The 18,605-nt window shown below is 45.0% G+C and overlaps 1 protein-coding gene across 1 annotated transcript in view; it reads right to left on the reverse strand.

Moving 5' to 3' along the window:
- The window catches only part of LOC119461778 (lanC-like protein 3), a 61,563-nt gene that overhangs the window by 27,744 nt on the left and 15,214 nt on the right, over positions 1-18,605 (reverse strand). Inside the window, exons 3-4 of the mRNA XM_037723154.2 lie at positions 7,917-8,040; positions 278-493 (exon numbers count right to left, since the gene is read on the reverse strand). Coding sequence (XP_037579082.1) covers positions 278-493; positions 7,917-8,040 — 340 coding nt within the window. The remainder of the gene's footprint in view (positions 1-277; positions 494-7,916; positions 8,041-18,605) is intronic.

Consider the following 18,605-nt stretch of genomic DNA (forward strand, 5'->3'; position numbering starts at 1 on the left):
GCCCATCTCATTTGCCTAAGATGTACTACCTAAAAGCTTGGTTAAGTTATGCAAGATACTCAGTACAATGGGACTAGAACAGGACTTAACAGTGGCTGTCTGGCAAAAATGGCAAGGCATTCACGTGTGGGTGCATGCTGATGACATGATTCCTTGCTTTTATCATCTCATCATGTTCCCTTCCCCAAGCAAATGGTAGCCAATCCGACTGTGTTCTGGTTAGCAAAATTGTCTTACTTTTTTTTTATTTTCTCTCTCAAACATTGCAACAGCTCACCTGGGGCACCGTGGCACCAGTGTATGAGCTCGTCCTGTGAACGACGTGGCTTGGTGACGTCCTCCAAGTCGCACGGAAAGTTGCCGCGCGGTGTCTGCACATGCAGCAGGAAGTCGACTGAAGCTCGGATGTCACGCTCCACTGTCTGGTCACCCGCAACAAACCATGGGAAGTGGAGCAGCGTCATCAGTATCGATGACAGGCCATGCGCTGCACCTGTATAGACAAAGCATCGCCAGCATTCATCAACTGTGGAAGCCTAAAGAAAAAAAGTCGCAGTTTCGCTCAAAAGACGAAGCATCAACTGCGATAGCAAACTAGTGGACAGCTATAAGAAGTAAGGATAGTAGTTTTATCGGTCGACGAAACTTGTTAACATAGGCAAACTAACTACATTAACAAGCATGGTGTCACACGCGCACATGCAAACATGAACGCATGTCACTCAATGACCACGCACACTCGCTGTCAAAACGCTGGAGTGAGGAAGCGCAGCAGCAGCAGCAAGCAAATTGACCTTCATCCTGCCGCTCGCATCAACGCGAACTAAGCCATGAAAACACAGCGCAAGGAGGAAGGACTCTGCCTCTGCCGCAGATGGCTTTCAAGATACAGCCGCCCAAGCGGAAGCGCGCGGCGTAGCATGCGACCTCCCCCCTCCCTGCCCTCCTTCCCGGAGCCTTGCGAACCGGCGGGCGCACGTGGTCGCTTGGGCGGTGCGGAGTAAAACGAATTCACCCGCGATCGCCAGCTCACCCTTGCACACTTTCACTAACACATAGAGCATACGGCACGCGGTGACGATTTTATCTCTCATGTACTTTATAAGGAACCTCACGGCGACGGCAACGCCAACAGCAGAAATGTGCCTGGAGTGTCCATATCATTGCTATCGCAACAAAAAAACCTGACTAGATTCACACAACTTTCAGAAGCTGCACACCACAGACAACGAACAGCTGCTTATGTATTAGTAGGTACGAGTTCATTACTGGTTCACGGCTGCCTTGTACACCACGGTGTGGCATGCTGAGGCCTGTATTGCGCTCAGCTAAAAAACAAGGGACATGGCAAAAGCCGCAAGGTAAGGTGTGAGGGGATTACAAGTGCTTTTAAAGTGGCCATGAAACACTTTTTATTGAAGTCGGGAAATGCGTTTGACGTTAGAATAAACTATTTCAGAAATACGTTGCAGAATAAAGTACTTCAATGCATTCAGCAGAAGCGGACTTCATGGCAATTAAAGAATGCTTTTCATCCCCTTGACGGTGCTCTTGCTCCTTTTCGGTGCCTTGGTTTGTGAAGGCTATGGCGGAGCGGGGCGTGCCAACAACGCTCCACCTACTCATTGTCACCGTGACGAGCAGTTCACATAGATACTGCTACTTCCGATTTTGGTGCTTACAATGAGCCAAACTCGGAAGCTATCCCTCAACCATGGCTGAGTTCACGGTGTCTCATCCCTTTGCCAGAGTGCACTTTTGCTGTGCTACAGTGCACTAGATAGCTACGTGCAGCTGTGTTTTCTATCATAAGTGGCATGAGCAGCACATTTCCTTCCATATGTGCCGTGGAATCTCGTTGATACGATTCTGCATAATACGTTTTTCCGGATAATACGTTTCTTTTTTCTTTTCCTGCCAATACAATTTGGTTGGATAATATGATTTTTGGATGATGCGCATTATTTTCCAGTTCTTGTGAAGATCGTATCAACGGGATTCCACTGTATCTCTAAGGCAATCACACAATTTCTGAACATCGAACAAAACGTCTTTATGTTCGCTTGTGTGACCTTTCATGTGACCTATTACGTCACATGAAAGAACCACGCCAGTAGAATATTCTAAAATAAGATTTGTCATTGCACATAGTTTGACACTTGATTACAAAAAATTACCTCTAAGTAGCTTTTGCTTCTTCACAGAAACTACAGAAATTTTTTTCAGCGATGGTCACTTTTGCGGCCTGGGACGTTTCACGTGGAATGACCCACCTGGCAAAAAAATCTGAGTCGGTGAGAAGAAAAACGACATCGCCTTTTGTTTACCCCAACGCTGGCTCTCCATGATCTTGAAATCTGAAGAAGCTATCCTCGACTCCCTGACTAAATTGGTAGGGACCTTGTCCAAAAGCAATTGAACGATTAAGACTCCACAAATCAAAGTTACTTTGTGTTGTACAGCACATGCAACCAGTTTTGGGCATACATAACCAACCCATTTTTGGAGCTGCTTGATTATTTGCACATGCCACTGGCCACCACTACCTATTCTGTGGAACCAATGCATAATAGCTGCTAAAATTACAGATGCCGTACCAGATTTTCCTAGGTTTTTTAACATAACATGTATGCAAAACAGCAAATGTGGCCGAAAATATAAAATGTGGCGGCTGTCAACAAAGTTGCTGCCATTCGGGTAGTCGCTTGCCGCATGGTTACTATGCAATCCTAAGTTTTCTTTGCGGTGCCCGACAAAATTTGATGCTGTGTTGGTCAGACTGTGGAGAGTGGTTTGCCGAGGGGAAAGAGCATTCAGTGCAGTCCTACTTCAGGCGACCGGCAGGGTCACCTTAAGTAGGCAAGATTATGCAGGCTTTGCTTACACTGATCAGCACCGTGCATTGGGTCTGCATTTTATTTGGCTTCTCGAGTGCCATACGGCCATCGTGAAAAGGGTTTTCATCAACATGGCTGCAAAAATCAAACCATAACTTTAGTTGCTAACCCTTAGACTCAGTGAAATGAATTCTTATTTCATTGAAATTACCATATTTATTTGATTATATAAGGCGGTGACGATTACAAAGTGAGAGTGCAATTTGGGGACCCAAGAAAAAAAAAATTGAAGTATGCACACTGGCACAAAGTGGTGACCATGAAATATGGGGGGGGGGGGGGGGAGCTTCACCATGCGGAGTTATCTGCAAATTTTGCCTTTAGGTGTGGCTTCATGACGCAGTGGCGCACGATGCCGTAAAGCCACATTGTAAGGAGAAATTCACAATGCCGTGAAGCCACACCTAAAGGTGAAATTCGCGTATAAGGTGGGTGGTGACCTTAAAGCTAAGGATTCTAGGAAGAAACCTCGCCTTATATTCGAATAAACACAGCAGTTCTTTAGATTGCCAGATTATTGGATTGGGGCAATGTTACAGACCCTCCCATATAAGAAAATTTCATTGGTAAGTGTACTTCTTTGCACCCAAGGTCGAATTTCAATGTAGTGACATTTTGATATAGTGAAGTAAAGTTCCGATCTTACTTATATAGTCAAACTCCGTTACAGTGACTGTTTCTGATTCCCCGTCAGAATTCCACAGACTCCAATGTTTCAGCAATGCTCATCCATGCGGGGGTCGCACGCGGCACAAAGGCAGATGTGACAAAAGGGCTCGCATTTTTTTTTTTTTTTAGAATTTTGCATTCCGATTACACAGCACGAGAACATTGTAGTAAGTGGTCCATTTTACCACAGAACACCTACAAAACTTGACGGTGCATCGGTTGCTTATTGTTATATCCAATATATTGTTAGAACTGGTATTGTTTTTAGTGGGTAACACTGTACTCGCCCACCTCTCAAATAAAAAAAAGCACCTACTCCATCTCGCTATGTTTCGTAACACTAATGCAGTCTGTTGTGCCAAAGATACTGTTGTGCCAAAACAAAAGATACTTGCAACATTTCTATATGAGCCATATATATTTACCAAATAAGATCCCTTCCATTTTTAACGTTTTCTCTAGTATGCTTCGCTCCCCAATTGACAGCTGCATCTCCTGATGCTTCAGGTTACGATTTCTGCCTGACATTTCCCATTTCTATCAATTCTGTTGAAAGTGAAAATATAATTGTTTCTTTAAAACTATCATCATCCTGTGGTCCTAATAGCATCAACTCACAGTTCCTGAAACAAACAAAATCCCATTCTTCCATCTTTCTGGCAAAATTTGTCAGCAATCCCTTAACAATGGCACGTTACCCTGGAGTGGAAAATTGGTAAAATGGCTCCATCATATAAATCAGGGCAGCAGACTATCTTCACTAAACTACAGACCCATTTCCCTAAGTATCATTCCCAGCAAAATACTGGAGCACATATTACAGTCATAGCTTCTTAATTTTCACAAATCTAATGTTAAAAACATAAATTGTTGCAAGGGCAAAAAATCTTGGTGTGTAGTGTTTTTATGTAAAAAGATGTCATGGGACACTCACACAGAGTATATAAGTAGTAAACAACCTGAGTCGCTGGATTACTGTGCAAGCAGTTTTTCACTTGCAAAACATGGTAAGCTTTAATGCTTTTTTTTTTTTCTGTAATAAGCTATACTCACATGGTTTGGGGAACCATAACTTTCTCTAATATAAAAAAAATTACATTTATTACAGCAGAAAGCGATTTGTGCAATCGCCAACGGAAAGTATGATGTAGATACCAAACCTATCTTTGAACAACTCAAGCTTCTGCCCATATTGGACTTGCACTTCGCCCAATTCATCAGTGCTATGAAGTGAGCATGAAAAACAATGATGCATACACTACAGACCTTGCAGCCCTCCAAGAAAGAACTATATTGTTCAACACGTGAAACAGTGACTGATGGAAAATACCCAAAACATGCACTAACTAAAGATGACAAATGATTCGATATACACTGCCAAATGCTTTAAAAGAAAGTACAGTGAAACCTCATTGATATGATTCTGCATAATACGTTTTTGGGATGATACATTTTTCTTTTCCTTTTCCCGATAACACAACTTGGTTGGTCAATGCATTGGATGACACGATTTTCGGATGATACACTTTATTTTCCTGTTCCCGTGAAGATTGTACCAACGGGATTCCACTGTAGTCACTTAGACAGCCCGTTCTAATTTTGAAATTTTCATTGCTGTGTTAGCGAAAAGCTTTTTCCTTATTTTTGTACTAATTTTTTGTGTAACCGAAGGCACTTTTCTTTTCATACATTTTTTTTTTTTGAGAGCCTAAATTACGTTTGCGATGTACTGTGCTGGTACTATGTCTCTACAGTGTCGGAAAAGGCCCTGTCAAGCCCCTTCACAGGCTTTTTGTTGGTGTCCTAACCATCACCACCACCATTAAAAAAAAAAATGGTGCTGTATTCTCTTGCAAAATTATGGCATATTCTATTTGTGTATTACTGCGCATTTGTTTCTTCCCTCCTTTTCATACCTATATACAGTGGAACCTCGTTGATACGATTCTGCATAATACGTTTTTCGGGATAATATGTTTCGTTTTCTTATCCCGATAATATAAGTTGGTTAGATAATGCATTGCATGATACAATTTTCAGATGATACCCTTTATTTTCCAGTTCCCGTGAAGATTGTATCAACGAGATTCCACTGTATTATAACGATGCAGCGTCTTTTTGTGTCTTCTTGTACGATTTCCCTTGCGATTGTAACCCCCATTCCCCTCTTCAAACCTACGGAGATTGAGGGTATTAACAATAAATAAATAAATAAATAAATAAATAAATGAGCTCCTTACTGACTGCGAGCACCACACTCTGCCGTTTCTGGCGCAAAAGTAGTAACAGGCTAGAACAACTGATTTCTGAAAATAAACTGCTGCCAGAGTTTATTTTTCACAATTTTTTGTGAATTTACATGACAATAAAATTCCCACTACAGCAAAATGTTCTGTACCCCGCGAGTTTCAATGTAGCGGGCTTCGACTGCATCAAGGTTTAAAAGCAAACTGCAACAAAATTTTGGACTGCGTAAAAAACTTAGTTTGAGAGAGTGTACATACAGTATAGAGCACTTATAATGTAACCGCTTATAGTGCAGGACCGGATATAGTGCGGTCTTTTCAGACTCCCGTTAATTTTCCCATGGCACTCCATGTATACACGTATCGCTTATAGTGCAGTTGCGGGAAACCAAATACCGGTTACAGTGCGGCTGCCTGGGAGTACGGAAGTCAGCGGAGAGAGCGAACGCTCCCCTCAAACGGGCGCCCCAAGGAGTGCTCGAGGAAGAAAGAGAGACGAAGTGGAGGAGAAGGGCACGTGGTGCGAACAAACAGCCAGTGAGGCTGAAACCAGAATCTTGAGTGCGAGTCGTGAAATATCACGGCGCGCATAGCGAGCGAGCGCCACGAAACTGCCAACGCCGGCCAACGCTCGCTTCACGATAACGGCAGTAAAGGAAACTTTAGGGAGTGGGCGGCGCCGGCACATCACGGCGAGGGGCGCACGCGGACACCGTGGAATGTGAGGGAGGAGGGCGGCAGAGAAGCGGATTTCACCTCGACAACTCCGCCGCTTCGGTGGCTCCCCTCACCCTCCCTCGTAGCTCCCTCACTTTTGACTATCACCGTGGGCGCCCGCAGGCGCCGCCGCTCCAGCCAGCCTGGCGCCAGCTCCCCGAAGTTTCGTTTTCTGCCGTTATCGGAAAGCGGGCGTTTGCCGGCGTGGGAAGTTTCGTTGACCAGCCTGGGACAGCGCCGCTGCTTCCCTCTGCGCCGAAGCCGCAGCGTGCAAGGTCAACAAGTGACTAAAAAGTAGAGGAAGCATAGAGGAGAAAGAAGGGTTCACTGCCATTTTCTACGCGTGGCGGAGACGTCGGCACATACACGCATGTTCTGGCGCAACGCAGAATCGGCGACCTTGCCATTTGAGAGAGAGTAAAATCTCCGCCGCATTTTTTTTTTTTTTTGTTCACACGCGACATTGAGGGGTCTCTCCTAAGCCTTATACTCTATGGCGGTGCCGGAGCAATGCCAGTCGGAGGCGCCGCCGCGTGATTTGGTTCGAATTAACGAGAGTCGACTGTAAATTGAATGCAAACGTTCTAGCCGCATTCCTCAACTGTCGCATACGCGTGCAGGCTCGGTGCACATGTTTTGCATATGTGCGGGCCTTGAAAATTGTTGCTTTGGTTATAGTGTGGTACCATTTATAGTGCGGATATTCCCGACTCCGGTGACTTACGTTATAAGCGGTCTACACTGTATGTAGGACCGTCCGGGCAAAATTAAACGTGTAATATATAAGTAGAAAGCATCATGAAAAGCTCACAAAAGTAGCTGTTTTGATTCCCAAATAGAAAAAAAGAAAAACCCTGCCATTACCGCTTAGTGGAAGTGACACATGACCTAAAATGCACGGCTCCTCAGAGGCTTCCAAAATAAAGCAGTGCAGTTGGCCTTTGACTGTAGCACTAAGTTGACCTACCAAGCTGCTCTTTTACACCACAAGGCATTTCCAACATTCCTTTACACTGAAAATTCAGCGCAGAATCAAGCAAAGCCATATGAGAAACGTGACACAAGTGCTGATATATCAACTTAAGGTTTGTTTTTGAAGCATGGGTCACAATACCAGAATAAACAGGGGATCGTTTTGTGAGATTCACAGCAAGCATATGTCAAATATTCATCAGCAATTTTTATTTTATCTTAAAGAAGCTGTCAAAGCATTTTTCAGCCTAAACCAAAGCTGGTGATTCCAATTTTCTTGCAAGACATGTTGCGAAGAACGTCTGTGGGACACATTTTTTTGCTACAATTTCTTTCTTGCTGGGCTCCCATTCTAAGCACGTTAGAATGGTTCAGCTTTGCCGCATGCGACTTGCACAAGTGCTGAAGCACTCACCCAAGTACTCCACGTCGTAGTAGGCATACATCAGCGGGCAAGGGCTGCGGTGTTTCTTGGCATATTCCCTGCCAGACTGCACCACGGAATGGAGCAGCAGTGCAATCTTCTCATCGGGAAGCACCTGCATCATCACAATTTGAACACACAAACCATAAACTTTCTTATTGTCGTCAGTAAGGGTGTGCAACTATCATAGATCTCCATTATTTCGACTCCTGTTGATATGATTTTTTCATTTATTTCAATCTTGACTGAAGGTGGTGACTGGTGACCATACATTTCACCAGTCCAAAACTGTCGTTATTTTAATCCTGAAATTGGCTCTTGTAGGTTACTTTGAACTTGACTGGTTGGCACAATCTCACCTGTGACTCAAAAAATGACCTCAATGGCTCAGTGGCACAGCGATAGCAGACCGTGAGCGCATTGAAGACATACGAGGTCTGTTAGAAAAGTATCAGGCCCTTATTTTTTTTTTTTTGCAAACACCTGATGGATATGAAACAAGTGCGCTTGCATCAGCCGACCTTGAACCTTCGTGCGCATGCGTGGATTTTTTCCTGCCTGCCAATAGCATCAGTCGCTGGGACGCAGCGTTTGAGTTGTTTTTTTTATTGCAAGGAAAATGACGGAGCGACTGGAGCAGCGCTACTGCATCAAATTTTGCCAGAAACTGGGCGACAGCCAAGTGGAAACCATTCAGAAGATTCGGACAGCTTTCGGTGACGATGCTATGAGCAGCACACAGATTAAGGAGTGGTACAACCTGTTTAAAGACTACCGCACATCGGTGGAGAGCGAGCTACGCTCCGGTTGGCCATCAACATGCCGAAATGACCAGGTCATTGCCGAAGTGAACGCTGTGGTGATGCGGGACTGTCATGTTATTATCCAAGAAATTGCGGAAGAGGTGGGCATCAGCACCTTTTCTGCACATTCCATTATGACCGAAGATGTGGCCATGAAGAGAGTTGCAGTGAAATTCGTGATGAAGCTGCTCATGGTGGAGCAAAAGCAACTGTGTGTTAAAGTCTCACAGGACATGCTGGATTCCACAAACAGTGACCCCGACTTCATGAGCACCATAATCACTGGTGACGAGTCTTGGGTGCACGGGTACGACCCGGAAACCAAATTCCAATCGTCACAGTGGAAGCATTCCCCGTCACCAACACCAAAGAAGGCCCGCCAAGTGCGCAACAACGTCAAAGTGATGCTGATTGCTTTCTTTGACTCCCGCGGTGTGGTACACTACGAGTACGCACCACAGGGCCAAACAATCACCAAGGAGTACTGCAAGGATGTCCTCCGTCGCCTACGTGATGCTGTGCGGTGCAAGAGATAGGAGTTGTGGTCAACAGGAAATTAGCGCATCCATCACGACAATACTCCTACACATTCCTCGCACTTGATTCAGACTTTTTTGGCGAAAAACCAGACTCTTGTAGTTCAACAGGCTCCTTACTCTCCTGATGTGGGCTCCTGCAACTTCTCGCTGTTTCCCAAAATCAAGAGGCCATTGAAAGGAGCGCGATTTCAGACAAGCGAGGACATTATGGCTGCAACGACAGCCGAGCTAAACTCTATTCGGAAAGAGGCCTTCTAGGAAGCAGCACCGCTGGTAGAAGTGTGTGAGTCCCAAGGAGACTACTTTGAGGGTGATTAGGTTTCCAACGCTCCAGTTATGCCATTTTTTTTTTCTTCGGCCAAAGGTCGGATACCTTTCTAACAAACCTCGTATTAGTATCTCCCAACAAAAAAGCCTATTTACAGAACGCCTTATAAGATCTTCAAGCGACACTGGTAGCTTGCAATTAATGATTACTGTATTTATCTGATTCTAGAGCACGTCTTTTCTTATAAGAAAATTGATTCAAAAACTGCGAAACTGGAACTGCATTCACAGCCTTACAACAAACTAGTAGGAGCCAGCTACGTCGACAGCATCATAACATTGTGGCGATAGAACAAGTTCTTGTGTAGGATGATGACAACAACACAACGCTTTGTCTTTGATTACAAGCTCATTCAAGGAGATGAGTTAGCTTGCAAGCAAAGCTGGCAGGAACGGAGTCACATCACATGTTTACGGTGTTCCTGAGAATTGCACACATTGTACATTGCCAAAACGGTTAGTCTAGGCATGGACCACCATCTCGTTTGCAACTGTTGCGGAGTACATAGTTGCATAAATGTAAAATACTACCAAGCATGCGATGGACAATACGGAGGACAGCACGTTGAGGTACACTGACAGTGATGAAGTTCTGTCAGGGAGCCAGGTGTGTAAATAAATTTCAATTCAGTAAATGTAACTTTCACTGCTTTCATCTTTCTCTGACTGCCAGAATCTTCAGCATGCCATATTTTTCTTCTTAACAAATCGGGTGCACTAGATTTGCATTTTGTTTCGAAGCTCTGTCATTTCTATGCTAGTTTTCTACTTTGAACCTACAAAACATGTGCGCGCGGTAGATTCACAGTCGCTAACCGATAATTTGAATGCAACAGGGACTGCCAACAAGTCAGCATAATGAAAAGTCCGAAATAAGGATTTGCCCGAAAATCAGTGATTTTAATCCGAACATGGCTTCAAAATCTGTGCTGTAATCTCGGATTGTCAATTTTGGGGATACCTTCAATTATGAGCGACCAGCGCAAGAAGCATTGATGTCCAAAAGCGACGGCATTCTTGGCAGTGCCAAGCTAGCCCTGGCTACTTTGCCGCTTTTGTGGCAGACCCATTAGCTGGGCTGGAAAGCAACTGTGCTGCCCTCACCCTTCCTCGCAGCCCCCTCGCCTTTGCCTATATCCACGGGCCCCCGCCCAGTGGCGCCCGCTTCTAACTCTTCTCAGTCCAGAAGTTTAGTTTTCAGGTTGCCGTCCACGATGGCGTTGATAGCGGTCGCGGTTTCGTCCGCAGCGGTTGCGGCAAGCAGTAGTTTCGCTTTGACTCACTGCAAAGCTGTCGAAAATGAAGAGCACCGGCTACATCGCGATGGACGGACAATTTGTTGGCGAGCAGCTGACTGGCGAAAAAATAATCGGAATGTGTGCGCGTTGGTGCAAAGCACGTCTTAGATGACGCGCGCCGCGAAGGATGTCGTGAGGCCTTCGCCGCTGCTAGCGCTAATCAGTATCTCGAGAATTTCAGCTTCCACAGTGGTCTCGTGCCAAATAGAAACAAGATTTGCTGATTCATTGAGTAAATAAAAGCGTGTTGACGTAGTTAAGCATTTGTAAATTTTTTTCGTGATACCCTCGGTAATTCGACCATTCGGTTAATTAGGACATTTTATTTTGGTTAATTCGGGGGGGGGGGGGGGGGGTTCCTTGGCACTTTATGGAGCTTAGCAGGGTTCCCTGAAATGAACGTGCTTGAGAAGCCCTGGCCTAGAAATTCCATGACCGCATCTTCTAGCAATGCCTTTCTGCTATTCCTTTGCACGTTTTTTGCACTTCGTCAGTGGTCAAAGCGACACTCAGAACACGTTATCAATGGGATCAGCCAGCCATGGTGCGAAAGCCATTGCTACAAAATAGTAACTTGTACGAGGTGTGTTCAAAAAGAAACCAAACTTTTGCTATAACACCTTTACTGCTTATGGTACAACATTTTAAGTGCTGTCCCCTTCCAAGTAGTCCCCTCTACTGGCAAAGCAGTGCTCCTATCTTTTCTTCCATGTTTGGAAAGCCTCCTGGAATGCACTTTCTGGAATGGCGTGCAGGTGTCTTCTCACATTGTCCTAGATCTCCTCTTGGGTTTGGAAACGACGTCCTTTCAAGGTGGTTTTCCGCTTGGGGAATAGAAAAAGTCTGCTGGGGCTAGGTCCGGAAAATTTGGTGGGTGGGACACAACAGGAGTGTGGTTTCGCCAAGTAGCTGCGGACAAGGCGCGACATGTGAGCCAGGGCATTGTCATGATGCAACATTGAAGCCTGATTTTCCCACAATTCAGGCCTCTTACTGCGCACAGAATCTCTCAAACGTGCTAGGATTCCCTGGTAAACTTCTTTGTTTACCGTCTGACCATGTGGCACAAATTCCTGACGGACAATGCCTTTGCAGTCAAAAAACACAACCAACATCCCCTTCACTTTTGACCGACTTATGCGTGCTTTTTTTGGATGAAGAGAACCTTTGGCCATCCACCGCGATGACTGCACTTTCGTTTCAACATCATAGCCATAAACCCATGTCTCATAGCCTGTTACGATGTTCTTAAGAACGCTTTCATCATCATTGGCCGCTGAGAGCAGGTCCTGGCTGATTTAAACACGGGTCTGCTTCTGTTCGTCACTCAACAAATGCGGCACGAATTTTGCACTGACACAACACATCCCAAGTTTGTCACTCAAAATTTTATGACATGATCCTACGCTGACACCCACTTCGTGGGCGACTTCACGAACAGTCAAATGGCGATTTCCACGAATCACAGTTCGAACTCTCTAAACGTGGTCCTCATCTGTGGATGTGGAAGGTCGTCTAGGCTTGGGCTCGTCACCAACCAACATTCTTCCACCTTCAAAATGCTTGAACCAATCATAGCACTGCGTGCGACTCATACAGTCCTCCCCGTATGCTTGGCTAAGCAACTGAAATGTCTCTGTGAAAGTTTTTCCAAGTTTGTAGCAGAACTTCCCACACACATGCTGGCTGTTCTTCTAATTCCTTCATTGTCACTTTGGCACCCAACCTGAAGAACAGCTTGTTCATGTGCTCACTTCAGCGGCTGTAGCTTGCCAACTAACGGTCAGAGCGAAACGTGGAAAATGGCAGTTTGTTGCCTAAACCTGCAGCTACATGCGCTCAGTACCCACAGTGCGCTCCCTCTGCCGGTTGGCATGGTATTTCAAAAGTTTGGTTTCTTTTTGAACATACTTCGTATATCTACCATTGTCAAGCTGTCGATATAGATAGATGAAAGCGCAGTCAATGCATGCAACGAATTCTCATTGGCAGCGTAATGGATCAACCAAGCTTTGATAGTTTCGGTATGCAGGAGGCGCTAGCGACATATCAAAATAAAAGTATTGCTATTTCTGCTCAACTCGGTGGCCAAATTAGCACACGATCGTGCAGTCAGAGTTCGAATTATCGCATGGTGTGGGTGCAAGGTGTCTGAAATTTTGGTTGCTCTTATAAATTAAGCCTATGGGGCTAGTGGCGGTGCTGCGTAGCTGTCCGAATAACCAAGCATGTCCGAATTATTGGCCGGCAAATTATTTGAAATAAAGCAGCAGTATGTTTTTTTTTTTCTACCTCTTCTTTGATTTGACCAGCCAGATAATTCGATCAATGTCACAGGTCCCATCAAGCTCAAATTCACCAGCTCTGAAATCACTCTCAATCTGCAATTTTAACCACCACTGTTCCAATCCTCTCCCCGTAACATCTGGTGTCCTCTAAGGTTCTGTTCTCGGTCCCCTTCTCTTTTTAATATGTATTAACAACTTGGCTTTACAGTTATCATGCCAAATCTGCCTATTCGCAGACTATTGTGTAATTTACCATTCAGTCACTGACGTCTCCGACCAAGCTGCCATCCAGCGTGACACTGACCTCATTCAAGAATGATGCGACCAGTGGCTAGTGACCCTTAATTCATCTAACTGAATTGGCCCTGGCAATGTAAACTGAACCTGACAACGTTCAACACGCGCAGCTTCTCGAGTGAGGGTAGCTTAGCAGGGCTGTTTGAGGAATTATCAGGCATTGCCTGGGATATTATTGGCCTTAGCGAGGTAAGAATAGCTGAGGCTTATTATACAGTGCTGACTAACGGCCACGTCCTCTGCTACAGAGTTCTTCCAGATAAGAGAGAATACAGAGTAGGATTTCTAATCCATAACGACATAGCAGGAAACATTGATGAATTCTACAGCATTAAAGAGAGGGTAGCAGCCGTCGTAATCAAGCTGAATAGGAGGTATAGAATGAAGGTAGTACAAGCCTACGCCCCAACCTCCAGTGACAATGATGAAGAAATGTTGAATTAGCGATGAGAAAGGTGCAAACTCGATATACAGTTGTCATGGGCGACTTCAATGCAAAAGTGGGGAAAAAGCAGGCTGGTGAGCTATGGCATCGATTCTAGGAACACTAGAACAGAAATGTTGGTAGAATTCGTGGAAAGGAATAGGCTCCGAATAATGAATACAGTAAAAGCTCGATGATACGATCACGGCTAATACGAATTTCCAGATGATACGAATTTTTCTGTGGTCCCGGCCGAGCCCCATTACTTTGCAACGTGCTAGAGAACGGTTGTTACGAATCAATTTTCAGCCTGCATCGGTTGATACGAATAAACGCCGCCCCACCGACAGCCGCGAAAGAGAACAGCACGCAGTCACGCGCTTTCTCTCCTCTTTTGGTGCGGAGGCGCGGCGCCGCACAGCGCGGACTCCGCGACTGGGCGCGAAGAGTTAGAAGCGGTGGCGCTTTTGGTGCTTTTGTACTTTTTCTCCTTTTCTGCGAGCCGTCAGATGGAGTGGCTGCTGCGCTTCGGGCCGCGTTCTTCGCGTTTGCGCCATTTTGCCTAGTCGCAGCGAGCTATGTCTCGCAAGCGGAAAGCACTCTCCTTTAAAGAGAAATTAGACATTCTTCGAAAGGTCGATGAGGATCCCAAGAGGAAGCGGACGGAGTTCGCTAAGGAGCTAGGCCTCGCAACGTCAACACTGAGCACAATTGTTGCACAGTGAGACTATCATGAAAAACGTGCTTTCATTCAACGTCAACGCGAAGCAAGCGAATTCGAACACGCTTATTTCGAACATACTGCGCACCGACAATGCTCTTAGCAGCGCACCAAATCACGCGGCGTCGCCTCCGACTGGCATTGCTCCGACACCGCCATAGAGCAAAAGCTCAGGAGAGACCCCTCAATGCCGCGCGCAACGGAACGGGGAAGAAAAAAAAAAAGAACCCGCGGCGGAAATTTCCTTCTCTCTCAAATTGCAAGGTCGCCGTTTCTGCATCGCGCCGGAACAAGCGTGTACGTGCCGACTAGAGTGTTCTAGACAACCGTATTCTAGCACACACTAGTGCTGACGTCTCAGCCACGCGGATAAAATGGCAGTGAACCCTTCTCCTCTATTTTCCAGTCACATGTTGACCTTGCACGCTGCGGCAGCAGTGCAGAGGGAAGCAGCGGCGGAGGCACAGTCGGGCCAAAGAAACTGCCACGCCCGCAAACGCTCGCTTCCCGATAACGGCACAAAACGAAACTTCAGGGGGCGGCTAAAATAAGCTGGCGCCAGCACGGCGGCGGGGGCGCACGGAGATGTGCGCACGGAGTCGAAGGTGAGAGAGCTATGAGGGAGTTGAGAGGGAGGGCGAGGGGAGCCACCGAAGCGGCGGAGTTGACGCGGCCAAATCCGCTTCCCTGCCGCCCTCCTCCTTCACCTTCGACGGTCTCCGCGCGCACCCGTGTGCCGGCGCCGCCCGCTCGCTCCCTGAAGCTTCGTTTTCTGTCGTTATCGGGAAGCGACCGTTAGCCGGCATGGGCAGTTTCGTGGCCCGCGCTTGCTATGCGCTTGCGCGCCGCGATATTTCACGACTCGCACCGTTCGTGCATCGTGCTATGGTGCGCAAATACTTCAAAAATACGTCCTTTTAATTCGAACAAATTTTTGGGCCCCTTCGAGTTCGAATTATCGAGATTCGACAGTAGTTTTAATTGTGTTTCAATGATACGAATTTCGGCTAATACGAATATTTTTCGTGACCCCGTGAGATTCGTATCATCGAGCTTTTACTGTACCTTCTTCAGGAAGCACAGCAACAGGAAGTGTACCTGGAAAATCACTAATGGAGAAACAAGGAATGCAATAGATTTCATACACTCTGCTTATCCTAGCATAGTGCTGGATGTAGAAGTGTTAGGTAGGGTAAAGTGCAGTGACCATAGGTTAGTGAGGCCTAGGATTTCTCTCAATTTGAAGAGAGGAAGATTAAAGTTATTCATGAAGAAACAGGCCAACCTAGATGCAGTAAGGGTAAATGTAGACCAATTCAGGCTAATGCTCACAAACAAATATGCAGCTTTAGAACAGGAAGATGAAGACAACATAGAGGTAATGAATGAAACCATAACTAGGATGATCTCAGAAGCCGAAATTCAAGTTGAAGGTAAGGCACCAAGGCAACCTGTAGGTAAGCTCTCCCAAGAAATAAATGACCTAATAAAGAAAAGATAAAACATGGAAGTGGCAAACTCGAATGATTGAATAGAATTCGCTGAACTGTCCAAACTGATCAACAAGAATAAAGTAAGGGATATTTGAAATCATAACGTGAAGAAAATTGAGGAAGCAGTAAAATATGGACGCAGCATGAAATCAATGAGAAGAAAACTTGGCATAGAACAATTAAGGCAAGGTGTATTCACTGAAAGATAAGTAGGGAAATATCATCAGCAATTTCGATGACATAGTAAAAACAGCAGAAGAATTCTATACTGACCTGTACAGTTCCCACAGCAACCAAGCTACTTTCATTCGAAGTAGTGATGAACAGGATACTGAGGCTCCCTCTATAATTAGCGATGAAGCTAGAAGGGCCTTGCAAGACATGACCAGAGGAAAAGAGTCTGGAGAAGATGGAATAACAGTCAATTTAATCAAAGATGGAGGAGATATCATGCTTGAAAAGCTTGCGGCCCTTTATACGCAGTGCCTCGCGACTTCAAGCGTACCAGAGAACTGGAAGAACGCCAACATTACACTAATCCGTGAGGGAGACGTTAAAGAATGAAAGAATTACAGACCGATTAGCTTGCTTTCAGTATTGTATAAAATATTCACCAAGATAATTTCCAACAGAATCAGGGCAACACTTGACTTCAGTCAACCAAGAGAACAGGCTGGCCTCAGGAAGGGATATTCTACAATGGATCATATCCATGTCATCAATCAGCTAATCGAGAAATCTGAGGAGAACAATCAACCTCTCTATATGGCTTTCATTGATCATGAAAAGGCATTTGATTCAGTAGAGATACCAGTAGTCTAGAAGTATTGCGTAATTGAGGAGTACAGAAGGCATATACGTGAATATCTTGGCAAACATCTACAAAGATTCCACAGCTACCTTGGTTCTCCACAAGAAAAGTAAAAAGTTACCTATCAAGAAAGGGGTCAGGTAAGGGGACACAATCTCTCCAATGCTTTTCACTGCATGCTTAGAAGAAGTATTCAAGCTCTTAGACTGGGAAGGCTTAGGAGTGAGGATCAACGGCAAATATCTCAGCAACCTTCGGTTTGCAGATGACATTGTCCTATTCAGCAACAATGGGGACGAATTACAACAAATGATTGAGCACCTTAATCGAGAAAGTGTAAGAATTGGGTTGAAGATGAATATGCAGAAGACAAAGATAATTTTCAATAGCCTGGAAAGGAAACGAGAATTCCGGATTGCCAGTCAACTGAGTCTGTAAACGAGTATGTTTATCTAGGTCAATTACTGACAGGGGACCCTTATCATGAGAAGGAAACTTGCAGAACAATCAAACAGGGTTGGAGTGCATACGCCAGGCATTGCCAAATACTGACTAAGAGCTTACCACTGTCATTGAAAAGAAAAGTGTACAATCATTGCATTCTACTGGTGCTTACATATGGGGCAGCAACTTGGAGATTAACAAAGAAGCTCGAGAACAAGTTAAGGAACACACAAAGAGCGATGCAACAAAAAATGTTAGGCCTAACGTTAAGAGGAAGAGAGCGGTGTGGATCAGAGAGCAAACGGTGAAAGGCGGTATTCTAATTAACATTAAGAGAAAGAAATGGAGATCCATCCAGATTTCCATCCTAGCTCAGCTAGGATGGGAATCTCTTTCTGCCCGCCGCTATAAACTGAGAAAAAAAAATTTATATTCTATTTACTATAACAAAACGAGAATTAATAGGGAAATTTACCTACGGAAACCTCATTACATTTCAAGGCAAACTGATCATAGTTGCAAAGTCCTGGAGTACCCTGCCAAGACAGCCATGTATGCCAACTCAATTTTTGTTCGAACAATTAAACAGTGGAATAAGCTGACTGAATAGCAAGTGCATTGTGTGTATGAAGGTGTATTTTATTCAATGTTGTAACCCCCCTGCTGCAATGCCTATGGCTGCTATGGGATAATTGATGAATAAAGAATAAATGGGCAGGCCATGTAATGTGTAGGATGGATAACCGGTGGACCATTAGAGTTACAGAATTGATACCAAGAGCAGGGAAGCGCAGTCAAGGACGGCAGAAAACTAGGTGGAGTGATGAAGTTAGGAAATTTGCAGGTACAAGTTGGAATCAGCTAGCGCAAGACAGGCGTAAATGAAGATCGCAGGGAGAGGCCTTCATCCTGCGGTGGACATAAATATGGGCTGATGATGAATTCATCTAAGTGTAAGATATTTTCCTTTACCTGTCATAAACAACCCTTTATATTAAGCTATAACATTACTAACCATCTGCTAGAGACAGTCACATCATTCGAATACCTAGGCATCACAATGACTAATGACTCGACATGGAATGCGCCTATTACTAATCTTGTTTCATCAGCGAACTGATTACTGGGTTTCGTGAAGCGTCACCTTTGTTATGCTCTTAAACATGCCGAATTGCTTGCGTAAAAAACTATCATTGAACCCAAACAAAAGTATGTATCAGCCATGTAGAACCCAC

The sequence above is a fragment of the Dermacentor silvarum genome, chromosome 8 (assembly GCF_013339745.2).
Source record: "Dermacentor silvarum isolate Dsil-2018 chromosome 8, BIME_Dsil_1.4, whole genome shotgun sequence".
Lineage (NCBI taxonomy): Eukaryota > Metazoa > Arthropoda > Arachnida > Ixodida > Ixodidae > Dermacentor > Dermacentor silvarum.